Here is a 20,160-nt window from a genome sequence, read left to right as displayed (position 1 = left end):
TAGATCCTGTCAATCCTAGAATGTAAATCCTCTTGGGCTACTCTTTCCTGCGGAATACAATTGACCCTTGAACAATGTGGGTTTGAACTGTTTGGATCCACTTAGACTCAGATTTTCTTGAGATCAGCCCCTCATTTTCCTCCCCCAACTCAGCCTCCTGAAAGTGAAGATGATGAGCATGAAAACCCTTGTGATGATCTATTTCCACCTAATAAACAGTAAGTATATTTTCTCTTCCTTGTGATTTTCTAAATAACATTTTCTTTTTTCCAGCTTACTTTATTGAAAGAATATAGTATGTAATACATGTAGCATACAAAATATTTGTTAATATATCTTGTTATTGTTATTGGTAAGGCTTCTGATCAACAGTAGGCTATTATTAGTCAAGTTTTTGGTGAGCCAAAAGTTACATATAAATTTTCAACTTCATGGGGGGTAAGCATCCTAACCCACCTGTTGATTAAGGGCCAACTATAAAATGAAAGGCCTGAACTGGGTCCCCAAAACAAAGTGCCACCTGCTCCTCACTTTAAAGTATTTTCTACAGTTGCAAAAATGAGCCCATTTTTCTGGAACTGGCCTTTGAAAAACTAGGAAGCTTTGAAAATTGGGAAAAGTAGCCACGGGATATTAAGGCTTCTTTTAACCCTGATTTTACCTTTTATGTTTTGTTTTTGTTTTTGAAAGTTGCTCCTTGCCATTTTTCTTTTGGACATTTCTTTTTACCTTGATTCAAAAACCAAAAGTAAAAACAAAAAATTTTTGATATTTACATTTGAGTGGGACCTTTCCAGTTCGTGTACTGACTTTTAACGAGATCTCTGTGAAAGATAAACATAGGCTTTTTTTTTTTTTTACATAGTTTAAGTGTGTCCCATAGGATATTAGGGCCATACACTAAAAAGATTTTATGATTATCTAAAATTCATATTTAATTGGTCTTCCTTTACTTTTGTTTGCTAAATCTGTCTACTCTATTGTCAAATGAAAGGGGTGATGAAAAATGAAGGATCAAAGAAAGGAAGAAAGGTTACGTAGAGTGACAGTGGTGCATCTTGATATTTCCACCTACATGGCAACAAGCATCACCATACAATGTAATTTTTTTAATTAAAAAATTAATTTTTTATTAAATTTAAATACATGCCTTGCAGAAACATGTAAAATTTCCCTCTGTACTTGGGTCATTTTAGTATATTTGAAATTTTTACCCCAAATGTTAGAATTTTTTAAAAAACTGAACTCTACATATAAAAAATAATATATGACAAAATGAATATGGTGCTAACATTTTGAATCTATGTAAGATCACATATTGGTAGAAATTGAGCAGAGATCCATTCCAGAGAGTGTATAATTATGTATCTTAAAGTATTTGTTGTGTTGTGTGTGATCTTATCCATGCAGCTGACCTGGAAATGTTTCAGCTTTGTCTAACAGAGCCTGGTTCTTGAACAAATCAAGTACCTGGTTCTTGAATCAAAATCAAGTACCTGGTTCTTCTAGGTACTAATCTTCCTCAGAGTTGTCCATTCAACAGTAATTGAGTTTGTAGTATGGGGAAGGTACTGACTTTCATCTGTTTTCTTGATTTTAAATCACACAATTATTTCTTTTTCTGAAATTAGATCTCCTCTAGGTTTCCTCTGAAACTCACCTCCAGTCATCTTTGGATAAATTTACCAAGATATTCATTTCTTCTTCCTGCATAAGTCGATAAGCTGCACTCACATGGTGATTCTCGAGGACAGAGCGATCGTTATACAAAATGGCAACATCTGACCTAAGAATTAAAAACAAAATGCCCAGTAGAGGATTTCTTTAGACTTTATGATTGTCTAATAAAAAATACTCAAGTTTCAAGTCATCTTACCAGTAAAAACCCCATAACTGAACACTTAAAATTATGGAGGGACTTAATTTCCTTTTTTTTTACTGTACGATATTTTAAATTTTTACATAAATTTTCTTTTTTGGAGCAGATTTAGGTTCATAGCAAAATCTGGAAGGTACAAAGATTTCCCATATGCTTTCTGCCCCAACACATGGATAACTTTCCCATTATCAATATCCCCCACAAGGGTGGTATTTTTGTTACAGTTGATGAACCCCCACAGACACATCATTATCACCCAGTGTCCACAGTGTACATTAGGATTCACTCTTGGTGTTGTACATTTTTGGGGTTTGGACAAATGTATAATGGCATGTACCTATCATTATAGTACCATACAGAATAGTTTTACTGCCCTAAAAACCCTCTGTGACCCCCCTATTCATCCCTTTCTCCTCTCTAACACCTGGCAAACACTAATCTTTTTACTGTCTCCATAGTTTTGCCTTTTTCCAAATGTCATATAATTTGAATCATAAAGTATGGTACCTTTTCAGATTGGCTCCTTTCACTTAGTATTATGCATTTAAGTTTCTTCCATGTCTTTTCAGGGCTTGATAGCTCATTTCTTTTTTGTGCTAAATAATGTTTCATTGTCTGGATGTACTAGTTTATGTATCCATTCATCTACTGAAGGACATCTTGATTGCTTCCAAGTTTTGACAATTATGAATAAAGCTTCTATAGGCATCTGTGTGCAGGTTTTTGTGTGAACATAAATTTTCAACTCCTTTAGGTAGTTACCAAGTGCAATTGATGGATCATATGGTAAGAGTAGGTCCAGTTTTGAAAGAAACTGCCAAACTATCTTCCAAAGTGGCTGTGCCATTTTTTGTTCCTATCAGTGATGAAGGAGAGTTTCTGTTGCTCCACATCCTCAGCAGCATTTGGTGTTGTTAGTGTTCTGGATTTTGGCCATTCTAATTGGTGTGTAGTAGTATCTCATTCTTGTTTCAATTTATATTTCCCTGATGCCATATGATATAGAGCATCTCTTCATATGCTTATTTCCCATCTGTGTATCTTCTTTGCTGAGGTGTCTGATAAAGTCTTTGGCCCATTTTTAAACTAGGTTGTTTGTTTTCTTATTGTTGAGTTTTAAACATTTTTTGTATATTTTGGATAATATCCTTTATCATATATGTCTTTTGCAAATATTTTTATCCCAATCTGTGGCTTGTCTTTTTAGTCTCTTGACAGTGTCTTTGGCAGAGAATGAATTTTTAATTTTAATGAAGACCAGCTTATGAATTCTTTCTTTCATAGATAGTGGCCTTGGTGTTATATTTAAAAAGTCATTGCCAAATCCAGAGCCATCCAGGTTTTCTCCAATGTTACCTTCTAGAAATTTTATAGTTTTGTGTTTTACATTTAGATCTGTGACCCATTTTGAGTTAATTTTTGAGAAGCATATAAAGTCTGTGTCTTAGTCTGTTTTGTGCTGCTATAACAGAATATTTGAGATTGGGTAATTTATAAAACACAGAAATTTATTGCTCACAGATCCAGAGGCAAGGAAGTTCAAGATCAAGGCATTGTCATCTTGTGAGAATCTTCTTGCTGTGTACTCAAATGGCAGAAGGCATCACACAGAAGAAGGTCAGAGAGTGCAAGAGAGCAAACCCACTCCTTCAAGCCCATTTTATAATCAGCATTAATCTATTTATCAGGGCCGAGCCTTCATGACCTGAATACCTCCCATTAGTCTCCACCTTCTAACACTGTCATGTTAGAGATTAAGTTTCAACACATGAATTCTAGAGGGAACATTCAAACCATAGAAGTCTATGTCTAGATTCTTCTTCTTCTTTTTCCTGCATGTGTATGTCCAATTGTTCTAGCTCCATTTATTGAAAAAATTATTTTTGCTCCATTGTATTGCCTTTACTCTTTTGTCAAAAATCACCTGACTATATTTCTGGGGTTCTATTTCTGGGGTCTCTATGCTATTTCCATTGATCTGTTTTTCTATTCTTTTGTTACAGAAGACTAACAGACAGGGCTGAGCCTGGATGTAGGGGCTTGCAGGGTGGGTGCAGGTGTGAAAGTATAGCTAAGCAAGGTGGAAAACCACAGACAAGAACTGGCTTCAACTGGCTTATCAGCTATCCAGGTCACCTTACATGAAGTTTGGCTAACTACAATATCATTTGCATTGTGGTTTTAAAATTTCTACACCCTTGGAATTGCCATGACAGTTCCAAAACAACTCTATAAAGTATAAAAATGGGAGGAAACCCAATTCTAGGAATTACTACCTGATTTCGTAGTAAAAACCAATCCCTTAACCTTGAATATTCCTCACCTCAATTAGTGAGCCTTCAAAAAACCAAAAACTCCTTCCTTTCAGGGCAGCTGCTCTTTTCGAGCTTGCCTACTCTCTCTCTCTCTCTCTCACATACTTTCACTTGCTCTTTCAATAAAAGCTGCTTGCTTTGGCTTATGTGGTATGTTCTCAAATTCTTTTCTTCCCACAATCACTAATAACCTGAAAGAACTTCCACTAGGAGGACAGTAACATTTTCACCAGTACCACATGGTCTTGATTACTCTAGCTTTGTAATAAGTATTGAAGTCAGGTAGTGTCTGTCCTCCAACTTCGTTCTTCTTTAGTATTGTGTTAGCTATTCTGGGCATTTTGTCTCTCCATGTAAACTTTAGAATCATTTTGTCAATATCTACAAAATACCTTGCTGAGATTTTGATTGGGATTGCAATGAATCTATGGATCAAGTTGGGAAGAACTGACATCTTAACAATATTGAGCCTTTCTATGCATGCATTGAAATGACTTTCTATCATTTTTTATCTGAGTTTTGTAGTTTTCCTCATGTAGATCTTATATATATTTTGTAAGATTTATACCTAAGTATTTTATTTTGGTGGTTGCTAATGGAAATGGTATTGTATTTTCAATTTCAAATTCCACTTGTTTATTGCTGGTATATAGGAAAGCAATTGACTTTTGTTTATTAACCTGGAATCATGCAACCCTGCTATGATTACTGAACATATGAATAATTCCTGTTAGTTTCAGGAGTTATTTTGTTGATGCTTTCATATTTTCTACATAATCTTATCATCTGCAAACAAAGATAGCTTTATTTTTTTCTTTCTCAATCTGTACACCTTTTCCTCCTCTTTCCTTGTCTTATTGCATTCACTAGCATTTCCAATATGATGTTGAAATCAGTGCTGAGATGGTACATCCTTGCCTCATTCCCGATCTTAGCGGGAAAGTTTCGATTTTCTCACCATTAAGTATCATGTTAGCTGGAGATGTCTTGTAGATATACTTTTTTTTCTGATTTATTTATTTACTTATTAAATTGACAAATTTATATACATTTATCATGTACAAGATGATGTTTTGAAATGTACATACATTGTGGAATGGCTGAATCAAGCTAATCAATATATGCATCACCTCACAAATGTATTTCTTGTGGTGAGAACACCTAAAATCTACACTCTTAGCAGTCTTTGACTATACAATACATTAACTATAGTCTTTATATTGTACAATAGATCTCTTGAATTTATTCCTCTTATCTAATTGAAATTCTATATCCTTTGCCCAACATCTACCCAACCTCTGCCTCCACCCCAGTCCCTGGTAACCACCATTCTACTCTTGTTGATATTTTTTATCAAGTTCCCCTCTATTCCTGGTTTATTGAGAGTTTTTATCATGAATGAGTGTTGGATTTTGTCAAATGTTTTTTCTGTATCTGTTGATAAGATCATACAATTTTTCTTCTGTAACCTGTTTATGTGATGGATTGCATCAATTGAATGTTGAATGATAAGCCAGGCTTACCTACCTGGGATTAATCCCACTTTGTTGTGGTGCTTAGTTTTCTTATAATTATCATTATCATAATTTAAATGTATTTATGTGTTTTCACTTTGTTGTTCATATACCAGTGAGATACTCTAGACACACCAGGGAGGAAAAAAATTACCTAACATCTTTATTCAATCAGTGAATGTTTAAACCCCTTTTTACCCATTCCAGATAGTGGATTATCACTCCTATTCCTTAAAACTAAAATTGCTTTGGGTAAAGGGTAAAGAAAATGATGAAAATCATTTGGTCTATTTGGGATTCTATTTTTTCTCCCTTATAATGTTGTGATTAAATTTGAATACTACAGATCCTTTTGCTTTAAATTGAAGTGAAAAAAATCATTTTTAAAGAAAATTTAAAATGTATTTTTCACTACCAATTTATAATGGACATTTTATTTAAAAAATGATGAATTCATCAAGAGAAGGTTTTTGTTTCTCACTTGTCTGTATTTTCATATAATTTGATCATCAGATAAACTACTTCAAGTTGCACTGATGAATTTGATATTTTAGCATAAAGTATGAAATACCCCAAGCATTCTCAGATTTTCATAATGGAGACATTGCTTCTCCATCCTCTATCCCGCTATGTTGCCAGATCATTATGCAAGTGTGTAAATGGAAGCAGAACCACTATGCTCACTGTCTTAAAATGATGAACCCATTTATATAAGTTGGAAAGTTGGAGGTAGGCAGCAAAATCAGCAAAAAGAAAGTCAAATTAAAACCTGTAACAAATTTGCTACCACTTCCCCAACACCCAGGCTTCTCTCAATTTCCTTCCTCATGATAGGTACATATGCAGTCAGGTGTAAAACTGCCTCACTCCAGATTTAGTGTTTCAGGCTTTTCAGAGGATGAAGTCCTAGTTATAATCTAGCCCTGGCCCTGCTACTAAAAGTTAACTGCAGCATAAACAATGATAAAATAAATAACTAAAGTTGCCACAAAAACAACAACAAAAATGGGTAGTATATGAGATGATGAATATGTTAATTTGTTTCACTATAATTACCATTTTACTATTTGTATCCTATAATATATTATATACTGTAAATGTACATAACAAAATATATTTTTTAAAAAAAATAAAGAACTAAAGAAATCTGCATCTGCTGCAAGCAATCTATTCAATATCTGTGTCTGATATTCTGCTAGATAAACCAAGCTTTATTATTAATCCAACATAAGAGAAATGATTTATCAATGCACTAAAATACTTACTTTCTCTTTTGTTTCTAGCACTATCATAAAGGTGAAATAACACATGCATTAATATTTAGCTAATAGCACATATGTCCAAAATAGACTTTTTAAAAATAATCCCAGTTAAGACCTAAAGAAATCACTTGATGAATAATCATAGCTCGGTACCTAGAATTCTGAACTAGGAATGCATACATGAAATCCTTGTTGAAGAAATAATTAAATAGATTTTTTTTCTGAGTAAAACAGCATGTGCATTTCCAGAAGTTTACTGAGATCATGGGGAAAACTGTGACTTTCCAATAACATCATTTGTATCACATGGCCCCAAATCTAGCTGTAGCAGTTTTGTCAGGATTATTACATGACATGGCTCCAAGTGTCACCATCTCTTCCTTTCAGAAACAAGCAAAGATGTACTTTTCAGCCAGATTTAATTGAATCAAAGTGTTTTGTCTCATAAATCTAACAAAGATGCTGAAAATACAGCATGGTCTTAATGTTTAAGTGGTCTTTGACTGCTAAGAAAAGAACAGACTCTAAGCAACCTCCAGTATCCATGGTAACATGTAGCTTGGCATTTTCTTTTCACAAAGAGGAAATTATTTCCATTTATTTACACTTTCAAGGATTTCATGCATTATAATATCTGTATTAAATTCCAATCTAGCCTTGCTCTGTGTTCTAAATTACATTTAGTCGTTTTGCATTATGCAGTAAATGGGTTTCCATGTTCAAAAAGCACTCTAAATCCAAGTAACAATGAATAATATGAAATAAAATAGAATTATTGATATCAATGATGTAAAACCTTATTTTTTCATGGATAAAATGTGAATGCAATAGTAAGAGTTAGAAAAGCTTATTATATGTTTGCATTTTGGTCACTACAACATTTTTGTTCACAGAATTTTCAAGTTCATGTAAAATTAATCCATTAAATATGACCCTGTTAGACAATTTTTCCCTTTCTATACCTAGTTTTTTTTTTTTTTGTTTTTTAAAGACAGGGTCTTGCTGTTGCCTGGACTAGAATATACTGAGTTTTTAAATATAAAAGTGGAAAAGATTGAGTCTTCTCCTCCTTGTCCTCCTCTTCCTTCTCCTTCTTATTCTCTTCCTTCTCTACATCTTCTTTCATCCTTGTCATTCTCCTCCTCTTCTCCTTCCGTTCCTTCTCCCCACAGTTCAAAGCATAAAAAAATGATGACTCTTTATCCAGTTGTAGATGAATAGTAAAAGGAGAAAGCTAGGAAGGATGATCTAACACTGTTGCAGGAAGAGCCCAGTCCATTGCCTTCACTTTTCAAAGTAGAAAGAGTAAGAGTACTCACTGGTAACAAATCAGTTGCTCCTTTCTTGAACTCCTAAAACTGTTGTCCTGTACAAAGCCCAGCTCAGTAATGAGCTATCTTTAATTAAAATCCTCCTTACTATGGATTCAGTGGATATAAAGAGCCTTGGATAGGCAAAAATGATCTGCATAGTCTTCCTTTCTTTTGATGTTTAATAGAAATAAAAGCAAAACAACTCCCTATACCCTGCAAGTATGTGTAGGTTAATAACATTCCTACTATACAACCAGACTCCTGAGTTCTACTTTTCCTTCCATTCTATGTCTTCTGAGGGACTCGGGGGTTTCTTCCACTCCAGGGATAGGCACAATGCCTTCCCCAACATTTCACTGTCTGAATTTCAACTCTTCCTCTGTCTCCAAAAAAAGAGTGCAATGTGTAAGTCAATTCCATTTCAGGCTATAAAAGATTGGATGTTTCTGTCTTTGGTCGTGGGAGCAGAGTTATATTTCGTATAAGTAACTGGATTGAAAGTGAGTGTTCCTTTTCTCAGCTTCTTAATCCTGCCACTACCATTAACAGACTGTGCATATCAGAGGTCACTTCACCTCTCCAGATCTGTGTTTTCTCTTTTAAGACTATGAGGCCTAGATCAGATGATCTCTAATGTGGATCTCAGTCACCTTATGGTCCGTTTAAGCTCTAAAATGTCTAATATTTTAATGAACAATAACTCCTTACACATGGACGCTTACGGCAACATTATTTATAAGTGCCAAAATTTGGAAAGAAGTAAGATTTCCTTCAATAGGTGACTAGATAAACAAACTTTGCTACATCCATATGATGGAATATTATTCAGTGATAAAAAGAAATTAATTATCAGCCATGAAAAGACATAGAGGAATCTTAAATATGTAATGCTAGTGAAAGAAACCAGTCTGAAAAGGCTACATACTGTAAGATCCAACTATATGACATTTTGGAAAAGGCGAAACTGAAGAGACATTAGAAGGATCAGTGGTTGTCAGGGGTAAAGGGGGAAGAAAGGAGGAATGAATTGGTGAAGCACATGGGTATTTAGGGCAGTGAAAACTATTGTGTATGATACTACAATGGCAGAGACACGGCATTATACATTTGTCAAAACCCATAGAACCTATAATACAAAAAGTGAACCCTAATGTAAACTATGGACCTTAGTTAATAATGATGTATCAATATCAGTTAATCAGTTGTAATAAATGTACCACACCAATGTAAGGTGTTAATAACGAGGAAACTTCAGGGTGGCAAGAGGGACCATATGGGAACTCTGTGTATTTTTGTTCAGTTTTTCTATAAACCCTAAAGCTGCTCTAAGAAATAAAGTCTATTAATTTTTAAAAATGAACAAAATCAAATGAGTAAATAAAAAAATAACCAGGTTTAGTTTTCCCTCAACAAGAATTGAAGGTTCTATAGTGGTTTCAGAGAGATGTCAGTCTCTTAACTTACATGTCCTTGTTAAGCATCCCGACTAGTAAAAGAGTTGGAGAAATTTCAGGATCCCACATATATAAAGTGATTTGAATCCTGATGGGTCCTACACCAAATTCTGCCTCTCAGGAACTGACTTCTCTGTCCCTCTAAATAGAGAATAGAGGACCCCTAAAATTCGTATGTTGAAGCCCTAACCACCAATGTGACTATATTTGGAGACAGAGCCTTTAAGGATATAACAAAGGTTAAATGAGGTCATAAGGGTGGGGCCCGAATCTAACATGACTGGTGTCCTTATATGAAGAGGAAGAGACACTAAGGGTGCACAGAGACAGAGAAAAGACCATGTGAGGACACAGCAAGAAGGTGGCTGTCTCCAAGTCAAGGACAACAGTCTCAGAAAAAAACCAAATCTGCTAACATCTTGATCTTGGACTCCCAGGCTCCATAATTGTGAAAAAGAAATTTGTGTTGTTTAAGTCACTCATTCTATGGTATTTTGTTATGGCAGCCCTAGCAGACAAATACTCTTCCACTCTGTTATCTTGATTCAAACAACTGCCATTATAACTATGACTACAGAATCTCATTTTCCAACTGTTTTAAATTTAATACTTCATGCTGGCCTAAAAATGAGATTTCTTTGATTTTTTAATTTTTTTCAGAAGTGTATTTTATTACTTTCAAATACATAATGACACCAAACCAATAACTTAAACAATATGTGGCAAGATTTGTCTTAGTGAATAGATATGTGACTTGTGTGATAGTTCACAGTGCAAGTTCAGGACAGAGAGAAATTGTCTTACACATTTTTATGTTCCTTAAATTGCTAAATATGCCACAAAATACTGTATACAAAATTCTTGAAAAATAACAGTTGGTTGATTTAAGTGTTTGCAACTTAAGGAATTTTGTTAAAAATCCATTAAACCTATTCTTATTAGAATGTTTATTGTTTTTTAAAGGCCTCTTAAAATAAGTAATATGCAGAAAAGTAATTCAAAGTTTAAATTATAAAAGTTAATACTTTATTTAACTTACCTTGTCTGAATATGAAAGTTGTTTGTGGTCCCTGTATGCTCGTAATCATGAATGGCAGCAGCAAAGACCATTGCTAAAATTTCCAGTTCATTGAGCCAGTGCTAGTAAATTGAAGAAAGAATCCATCACATTTAGCATAGCCCATCTTTTCTTTCTATGAAAAAGATTTTCAGTGCATCCAGTGTACATAATCATATAAAATTATTTCTTATTTCTTTAAAATTTTTTAAAATTTCTTCTTTCACCTCCATTAATTGTGTATAATGGATGTTCCATGAGGTCAATGATTGTGTCATGGCCTATATGTCCAAAATTTGAGATATAATCCTTGTTAATTGAAAAAGGAGTAATTTTCAATGATTTAAAAGATGAACCCTCCCTTCATTTTGAATTCACAGCCTACCAATTTGAGTCCTTATGAAATCAATTATAGTTTAGTGATTTTTAACATATAGTTCATATGTCATTAAAATGTCTTTTAGCTCAAGTTTTGTAGAAGACCCTACTATGAGAAAATTTTCCATCTAAAAGTTGAAAATATTCACTTTACTCTTTAGAGAAACTGAACTTAATTTTTATATTTAAAGATTTAGAAGAGTTTCTGAGAATTCATTGAACTTTCTATTCATAACACATATACAACTGTGCAAGTAAACTTAAAAGTGATAAAGGAAAGAATAAATGCTTTTGCATAAAATACAGGACCATCTGTTTCATTTACATTGATCTTTCTGCTAACTGAATGATTTAACCAAATTTTTCTAAATTATGAGTTCATTTAGAAACAATTAAATAGTTTATTCATCTCACCTTTTGTAAAACACTTTTACTGCGCTGTCCAATATGGTAACAGATATGACTATTTAAATTAAAATAAATAAAATTAAATTCACTTTCCCAGTTACACTAAGCACATTTCACCCACTCACTAGTCACATGTGACAAGTGGCTACCATATAGAACAGCACAGATACAAAGTATTTCCATTATCACAGAAAGTTCTACTGACAAGCACTGCAAATAGATGGTACTTGATGATAGGAATGGAGAATCCAAAATGATATGGAATTCACTCTTAGTGGTCTATACACTTAAGACAATTAAAGACCTTGCACAAAACAACAGAAAAATACCATGTACACTATATGTGTAGTTGATAAAATTTTGCTGAGTAAAGATGCAATCTGAGGGCAGACAGAAAGGCCATTTGGTGGCAATGGATATCGCAAGAAGAATGGACAAAGATTGATAGTTAAGTGTGGAACTGGAGACAGAAGAATTTTAAATAGAAAGAGCAAATGGGGAATGATTATATTGAAATGTATTGAAATAGAATTACCAATAGTACAATTGTGTTGGAGAGTCAAGTGAAGTGATATTGACAAGAGGGTGAAGAGTATGGAAAGAGTTGATGGACTACCTTGATTAAAGCTGGTGAATTTGGAATTTGGATAAAAGGCTGGAGGAACCCATTGTAGGTCCATAAGTCAAAGAGGAAGGAGATGACAACTGTTGAATCTTAACAGTTGCCAAAGGTATGGTTTCATTAATCTTTGCTCCCTTTACAGAACCTATCATGATATTTGGCACATAACAGGAACTTCATATTAGTTTGTTGAATTGAATTTCATGAATTTTGCAGTAGAAAAATGTAGTAGAGAAAGAGTCTGTAGAATCAGATAATCCTGATTTTAAATCTCTCAATCCTCAGGAAAATAAGTTATTTACCCTCTCAGCTGCAGTTCCCACGAAAATGGGATTAGTGATCATTCCCTGTGGGGTTTTAAAAGAGGTTTTAATGTATCCATTGTGCCTATCACAAATGTTGTCATGTAGTAAAATACGGAATAAATGGTATTTTACTGAATTTATTACTTTATGTACATTGCTTACAGCATTAAATCTGGAAAATAATAGCTAATATATCTTCAGTGATTGCAATTCAAGTATAAATGCCTCACAGTTGGAAGACTGAAGCAGAAGTGATTTTCAGAACCAAAGGAAGTCGATATAACTAGCTGTTCTGTGTTTATAGATGCATTTAATCGTGAGTCATTAAAAGGAAGAAAGTGACCTTATTAAGAGCCTGTATTGTAGGCTGAACTAGAACTGAGCCTCCAATGTTCCCAGTGAAACTATGAAATTAAACACCATGAAATGAGTAGCAGTTGAAGTTAAACTAGTTTTGTACCCCAAGAAACCCATTGTTTTAATAAATAAAATTCTTTCTTGAAAAAAATTACCTATTTTCTTAAAGTATTTCTTATTAGTTCTATTTATGGATTTGAAGATTTAACTGTGTGTTTTTTTTAAAAGAAGCAACATTCAGTTTCCACTATGATAGTATAAAATATAAAGTTACAATAGTAAAAAAAAATTAGGAAATCAGAGATAAAATTTAATTAGAGATTAGTTCATAAATATTTAAAACTATTGTCTTGCTAGCTGTCAAAATTGATTATAAATGCATTTTTTATTTTTATTCTAATTAATCTGTGCCTCCCATAAATAATATTTTCTCTATGAATCCTTCTTATTTATTGCCACACTATGGCCTTAATGATTAAGTTTACACTACAGACTAGTTTAGGAAGAGAGAAAAACAGAAATTTCACACTTAATTTAAAAATACATATCTATTTTATATTAGCAAAAGTAGAATTTTGAACTGATTGTTAGCTCCTTAGCTGCTGATTCATTTTATCTTGGTGTCAAATGACAGTTCTAACTTAGAATATGGATGCTTCAGTTCATAGATTTTGTAAATGATTCATGAGGACATGCCAGAGAAAATGAGGCTGAATCACATCACTCTTCCCAACTACAGTAGTGGTCAATACCAATCCAAGGTTCTTCTGATTCCTAGTGGGCAGAAATAAACGGTTAAAATGAAAAGTTATGAGCAACGCAGACATTTGGTTTCATGTAGGTGTTTATTGCAACTGTAGGTTGCATTTTATCCAGAGAAATGCTCAGGTAGACTTGCTCTAAATTAGGTAGTCATCAAATTATATCATAAAGAGGTATTGACTGCCACTGACAGCATATATAATGATAACAGGAAAAAAAAAGGGAAGGGAACTAACATGAACTGAACACTGTAGTTAAATGGTCTCATTTAATTCTTGTAGCCATTTTATTTACCCTTCGTTAGGTAAATATTTTTATCCATATGTTGCAGATAACAAAGCTGAATCTTAAAGAACTGGATTAACATGTCAAAGATCAGTTACATAGCTATCTAGTGGCACAGCAAGAAATCTGTCACATTCCAAAGTTTCTGTTTCTTCTATGGATCACAATAGAATTTATTACTCAAGGGAGGCAATATGCTGCACCATTCTTCTGCGATGTCTAAAGCAGATGTTTTAGCTAATTTAACTGGATATATGAATGGGTAGAAGCTAATAAAACTTTAAGACTTATGTAATTTTAATACCTGAATTACTTGGCACATGTGTGTGTGTGTTGGTGTGTGTGCCTGCGTGATGAAGTATATGTGTGTACTGTATGTATAGGGTGGGGAAAGTTTCAAGTCAGAAAAATCACATTGACTCCTTAGTTCCTAGTATACTTAAAAGCACATAAGTAACATCTCTTTTAGCTTAAAATTATGGAGTGGACACTTTTTTCTCTATTCCTTTGAATAGGCTGAAGTAGTCTGTTATGTTACCAGTATAGAAAACTTGCATATTATAATAATTAATTTATTTATTTGTATTAAGGTATGTGTTAATAAGTATTATGTCAGGCTTTACAAATATGATTTTATTGACTCCTCTTTGCTATTCTATGAGATGGTTTGTACTATTAGTTACATTTTTGTGAAAAAGGAACCAAGGTAGAGAGCTAGTGAATTAGGAAGTGGAGGAGCAATCTGACTGCTTCCCAAGCCCATACTCTTTCTACTGTTCCTAACAGGGTTCTATGGGAAGCCATTTACCATGTGGAACAGAATAGTGAAATAGTGCCAAATTTTCTGTAGATTGATCACAGAAAAATTGAGTCATTCCAGAGTATGGAAGACTGTTTCTAGATGTAGTCAGTGAACTACAGGTTCCAAAGGAAATAGGTTTCAAGTCATCTCTTTCTTCTGCTCTTAATATTAGAGAGAACACAGTGCCAGGAGCCCTCAAGTGCAAGTGTTCTCTGGCCAAGGTCTTTGGGTGATTTCATATTCAAAGAGACATTTGGAGGCAGCTTGGCAGCACTCTGTAAAGCATTTGCTCTTTAGCAAATGGACTGAGTTTCTGCACATCACTGTCACTGGGGCACAGGGCTACAAGTTAATCAAGTGACAAAAGGAGAGAGAAGGAGACAAACAGTGTACTAGCATGAACACTCCTCTGTGTAGTCCACTCCCAGGCTTCAAGGTGTCCCTTACGACATTAGCAAACAGAACAATGGTTTTATTGAAACCCTTTTCAGGCAATGGTCCTTAAAACATCTTGCAGGTGACAGGATGCATTAGTCGCTTGACAGTGTTGGGCTGCAACTGAAGTGCTCCATAAATGTCACACTGATAGGGCCATCCTGAAATAGCAAGGCATCAACTAAAACACCAGTGTAGGCGACCCAGTCTTCTCATGTCAAATATGAGGGGTAACAAAGGGCTGGAGAGTTTTAGCTGAATGAATATTTCTATAATGCTTTTTTGTTTCAAAGAACTAACACATTCATATGCATGAAAATTAATACTCCCCTACCACAACTTTTTCATATAGAAAAAACTTAAAATAACTTTCCAAAACCTGTCAAAACTAACCTAGTTTTGTCAAAATAGTCAATACATTTGTGAACTCATTTTGTCTTTCCTTTCACCATTTATTGTAAAATTTTTCATTATTCTTTTTAGTTGAAATGTATTTTTTTGATCCCAGACCATGCTAATGTTCTAACAGGAGGCAATGTTTGTAATGACCAAACTAGTCGATGATTAAACAGCCACTGACACATTTTTGCTAAACGATGAATAAAATCAGAAGAAAATTTACAAGACAAAACTGCTAAAATAGAGGGAAGTTATATTTGGTAGTCATGGCCTTCTCATAAAGTGACTATATGATCTTTACTAACGACTTCAACTTTCTAGAAGTCATGCCAGGCTGGCCTAGATTTCCCAGTCTTCCAGAGAAGTTGGAATGGCTGTTAGGTCCTGCAATAAGTATTTCTTAAAAGTCTGAGGGTAAAGTCACATTGGGGATTTGAATTTCTCTGTTTACCCACCAATATGACATATCTCTTCAATGTCACCTTCAGACCAGAGGTTCCAAAGCTGAAACAGGAGACTTTTATTTGGCTCCCCTTATACTGATGACAAGTGAAAAAGAAATGTACTTAAGGAGAAATATATTTTAAAATGATGAAATTCTGATTACCTCCCAGCCTGAAATGGCATATTTTTTCTCATTGCATTTCATTCTGAAAACAGTACTAGGATTAGGAAATGTCACATGCCCACACCTCTTTGAACCTAGCTCAGTTTGGCACCTTCAGAAGGAACGGCTGCTCCTCACTTTTCATCTTCCAGGAGTCATCCTGAGCTCTAAGACAGAAATTCCAAGCTGTCTCAGAGTCCCTGTCATTACTCACTATTATCCCAGGGTTTGCATTGCTTAATCTTTTATTCACCCACTCATTGATTCATTCATATTCAAAGAAGAGGAAGGAAAATTTGGAAACGTTCACATGAATAATTTCCCAAAATCTCTATTAGGATTTGATTATGATTAGCAATGCAAGTAAAAGAGAAAAAGCTACTAAGGTCAGCTTAGGAGAACATGATAAATGAGGGAAGAACACACTAATTTTATACTGAAGACTTTTTCTCTTAGGTCCCCTTTTTAAAATTTGTTTTGGTTGATTCCTATGGAAAAAGGAATTTATAAACAAAACTGTTCTATGGTCCAAATTTTGGGAAACTAATATGCTTTTATTTGCCTCTGGCTATCTTTTTTTCACCAAATTAAAATATTTTTTGAAAAGTGTGTATTATAATTAACTCATTAACCCCCCAAAATCCAAAAGATTATCACTTATAATACTTACTACTTATAATAATTCTATGGGTGTTAAATAGACAATAGGAACTTAGGGAAATGGAAGTTGATGTTTCCAAACTAACAGACTTCAGTTACAAAGACTTTCTTACCATGATACCTGTATGAAGCATTATGTAATGCACAGTTTGAGTGACATCAGCTGCATGAATCAAATTGTGATATGGATTTTTGTACTTGCTGTAACCAACTTCTAAAGCTTCTGCAAAGGCAATTAGGCAGGAAACAGGAATCTGTGAAAAAGTAATAATTATGATTATATTTTGACCAAAAGAGTGGCACTAAATCAACATGAGCACGGTGTTTGGGATGGGACATAGTGACTCAGATGCAGGCAGCAGTTTCTTTAAGTCAAATGTGGACTGTTCTGTAAAAAACACTTCATTAATATATTAGTCCCAAGAAGGATTGTAACCGCCAAGTATTTTACTAAGATAGACGAAATAACAGTCTTACACATACTACAGTCTTTAAATTTTTATATTTTCTAAAGTCAAGTAATAAGGCTAGTTCTTAAAAGGATAAAAACTTCCAATTATAATTCATGAAGTCATTTTTCTATCTGTAGTACAAGGGGGTTAAAATAGATGACCTCCCTGTACTTTCTAGCTCTAAAAATGCCAAAATTCTACATGAAATGATGAAAGTTACAAGCTGCAGACTTCTCATAAGTCTGGATCAAATCTGTTGCTTGGATGGATCTAAATGAAGTTAATTAGAAGCTCCTTCATTTCAATTTAAGAAAAACTGCCAATAAAAGTTCATTCCTACATGAATGTTCTATGAATAAATCAGGGTATGTTGGTATCTTGCTGGAGTGAAGCTATACCAGCCTCATGATATCCAGGTGGATCTATAGATATGCCAGTGAGTTCTGCAGAATGGTTCTATCATGTGGTGAACTTGTCCCACCTACTGTGACCTACTAACTAGAAACATTCTTAAATGAATTAATGACTCAATCAACTAAAAATTCACTCAAATGAAAATGCCGCATTTTCATTCTTATTCAAACAACCAATTCTAAGAGCATTTCACTTTTGTCCCATGTTGCTGACCTTGAAACGGTTGATAAGATCATATCTGGTAAACAGTTCATAGATCATAAACTTCAGACTATGTTCTCCACTTGCTTCATTTAGGGCAAATACATCAAAAGACCATTTATCGATATCCTGTAGAAAAAACAGTGAATATTTTAGGTGGCAATATCATTTAGTTCTGTTTCTTTCAATGAAAAAGTATTCAAAACAACAGGCAGTGTACATTCAGCAAGTCATAATTCAATTTAGCATGTCAAACTATACTTTTACCAGAGTCTGATACGGCAGGGCCACTTAGTATCTACGGGTCCACAGCCACAAAAGCGAGGCCATAATGTTTAATATAGCACCAAGATCTTCCCCTTAATCCCAAGGTTATTAAACTGATGTAATAACCTTGAAAACACTAAAACACTGCCCTTATCTTTAATCTCTCTCCAACTTCCTGCCATAAATTATTTTCCCAGCATGGGCCTCCTTTTAAGGTAGAATTTCTGGTTTTATGGGTGATGGCAGTTGAGGAACAGAGGGAAGATAGCCCCAATTTCTCTTCCTCACTTACTCACCTGCTATATTGCTTGAAATTTCACCATAGGAGTTTATAATTTGCCTTAAAGTTTTGGTATCTATGTCCTCTTTTAACATGCAAATATCACAGAGAGGTATACACTACCTTTTATTATTAAAAGATATTTTATTTATTATACACTACTTTTTACCTATTATTACTCACTCTAACTTTAGCCGACCCATTTATACTTTTCTCCAGGGACGGGCGGTGAGAGAAAGGAAGTGGGCCATTTGATTGAGGAGGAAGGTAGTAATTTTGGCATTTCATGCAATTTCCTAGGAAGGCAGGCAGGCCTGTAGGGAAGCAGGAAAGTACCCCCTAATTGGGAGACAGGGCAATGAGCAGGGATATTAAACCACTCCAGCTACCTCATGATTTTGCTTAAAAAACTCTAAAGAAGCACAGTAGGCAGTTCTAAAGATTAACAGAAACTGTTAGCAAGATGGCCTACTGTTTACACACACACAGCAGGACTAGTATTGAACAGCAACCATAAAGCTATGCACTGATTTTGAATTTGAGTAGGCTCTTTTTAGGATTTTATTCAGTTAACACATTTTTATGGAGGCCAACTCTATGTGCTGTAACATGCTAAACTAAACTGAAAATCTGATAAAACGTATTCAGTCTCTTTTTAAAAATACTTCCCTTGAAAAATAATAGTAACAGCTTCAAATGCTATTTTTAATCACTTGGCAACAAAGACCAATGAAATATTTTTTGGTTTGCTTGTATGCTGTTATTAAATTCCTTGCATTTGGCCCTAATTTGATCCCCAAACACTTGCTTTATCTCTTTGTAAATTAAAAATCTTTAAAAGTTCTGCTAGAAGGCATTTTACCACCAGGAAATCTCAAAGGAGGCCAACAAATCTTTTATCAAATTCCAAAGCTAACATAGAAGAGTTAGTTCAGAATCTTAGAAGGCTGCTATTTATATTTATAGTTCCAACTAGGGGGTTCTCACTGAGTAAAAGGTTAATTCTCCATTTCTTGGGAATTTTTATAAACAATGATGATTTACATTTGTAAACTACTGCAGATGCTTGGCTTTTATGTCATCGGAGTGAGAACAAACAAGACAAGGAGGTTTCTCAGAGAATAAGAATTATTTAACTAAAACATTTTTTACTTGGTGATATTTTGTCCTGCAACATGTTAGTTCATATGTTTTTACTACACTACATTTTAGAAAAACTATTACATTCTCTCATACTATAGTATTTTGTCACTTGGTTGTTTTTAAGCAAAGATTTTCCAAATAAACAAAATAAAAATAAGTAATTTTCTTGCCCATGGTTGAGGAAATAACAGAGTAGGCAAAATCTCTCAAGAACAGAGGAGTAATTAGTATCCTCTCAATGTAACATTCCAGTTATATATATTCTTGTCTTTATTACAAATTGAATATCCCTTATCTGAAGTGCTTGGGACTAGAAGTGTTTTGGATTTCAGATTTTCTTCAGATTTTGGAATATTTGCATTATGTACTTACTGGTCGAACATTCCTAATTCAAAAATCTGTAATTTGAAATGCTCCAATGAGCATTTTTTTTTTTTTTGAGCACCATGTTAGCAGTGCTCCAGAAGTTTTGGATTTTGGAACATTTTGGATCTCAGATTTTCAGATTAGGGGTATTCAACATGTATAGTTTAAGAAATATAAATATAAAAAAGCATCCAAGAAAAATGAACTACTTTTTTAAATTAAA

At 34.0% G+C, this 20,160-nt stretch overlaps 1 protein-coding gene across 2 annotated transcripts in view; it reads right to left on the bottom strand.

Annotated features, from left to right (window-relative positions):
- Nucleotides 1–20,160, bottom strand: part of PDE1A (phosphodiesterase 1A) — a 305,673-nt gene that overhangs the window by 42,798 nt on the left and 242,715 nt on the right. For both annotated transcript variants that reach the window (XM_045558634.1, XM_045558635.1), the window contains 4 exons: nucleotides 17,894–18,010; nucleotides 16,928–17,068; nucleotides 10,777–10,877; nucleotides 1,661–1,786 (listed from right to left, as the gene is read on the bottom strand). In XM_045558634.1, coding sequence (XP_045414590.1) covers nucleotides 1,661–1,786; nucleotides 10,777–10,877; nucleotides 16,928–17,068; nucleotides 17,894–18,010 — 485 coding nt within the window. The remainder of the gene's footprint in view (nucleotides 1–1,660; nucleotides 1,787–10,776; nucleotides 10,878–16,927; nucleotides 17,069–17,893; nucleotides 18,011–20,160) is intronic.

Source organism: Lemur catta, chromosome 8 (genome assembly GCF_020740605.2).
Source record: "Lemur catta isolate mLemCat1 chromosome 8, mLemCat1.pri, whole genome shotgun sequence".
NCBI lineage: Eukaryota > Metazoa > Chordata > Mammalia > Primates > Lemuridae > Lemur > Lemur catta.
The sequence above is the reverse complement of the archived record's forward strand: the minus strand, read 5'-3'. Positions and strand labels throughout refer to the sequence as shown.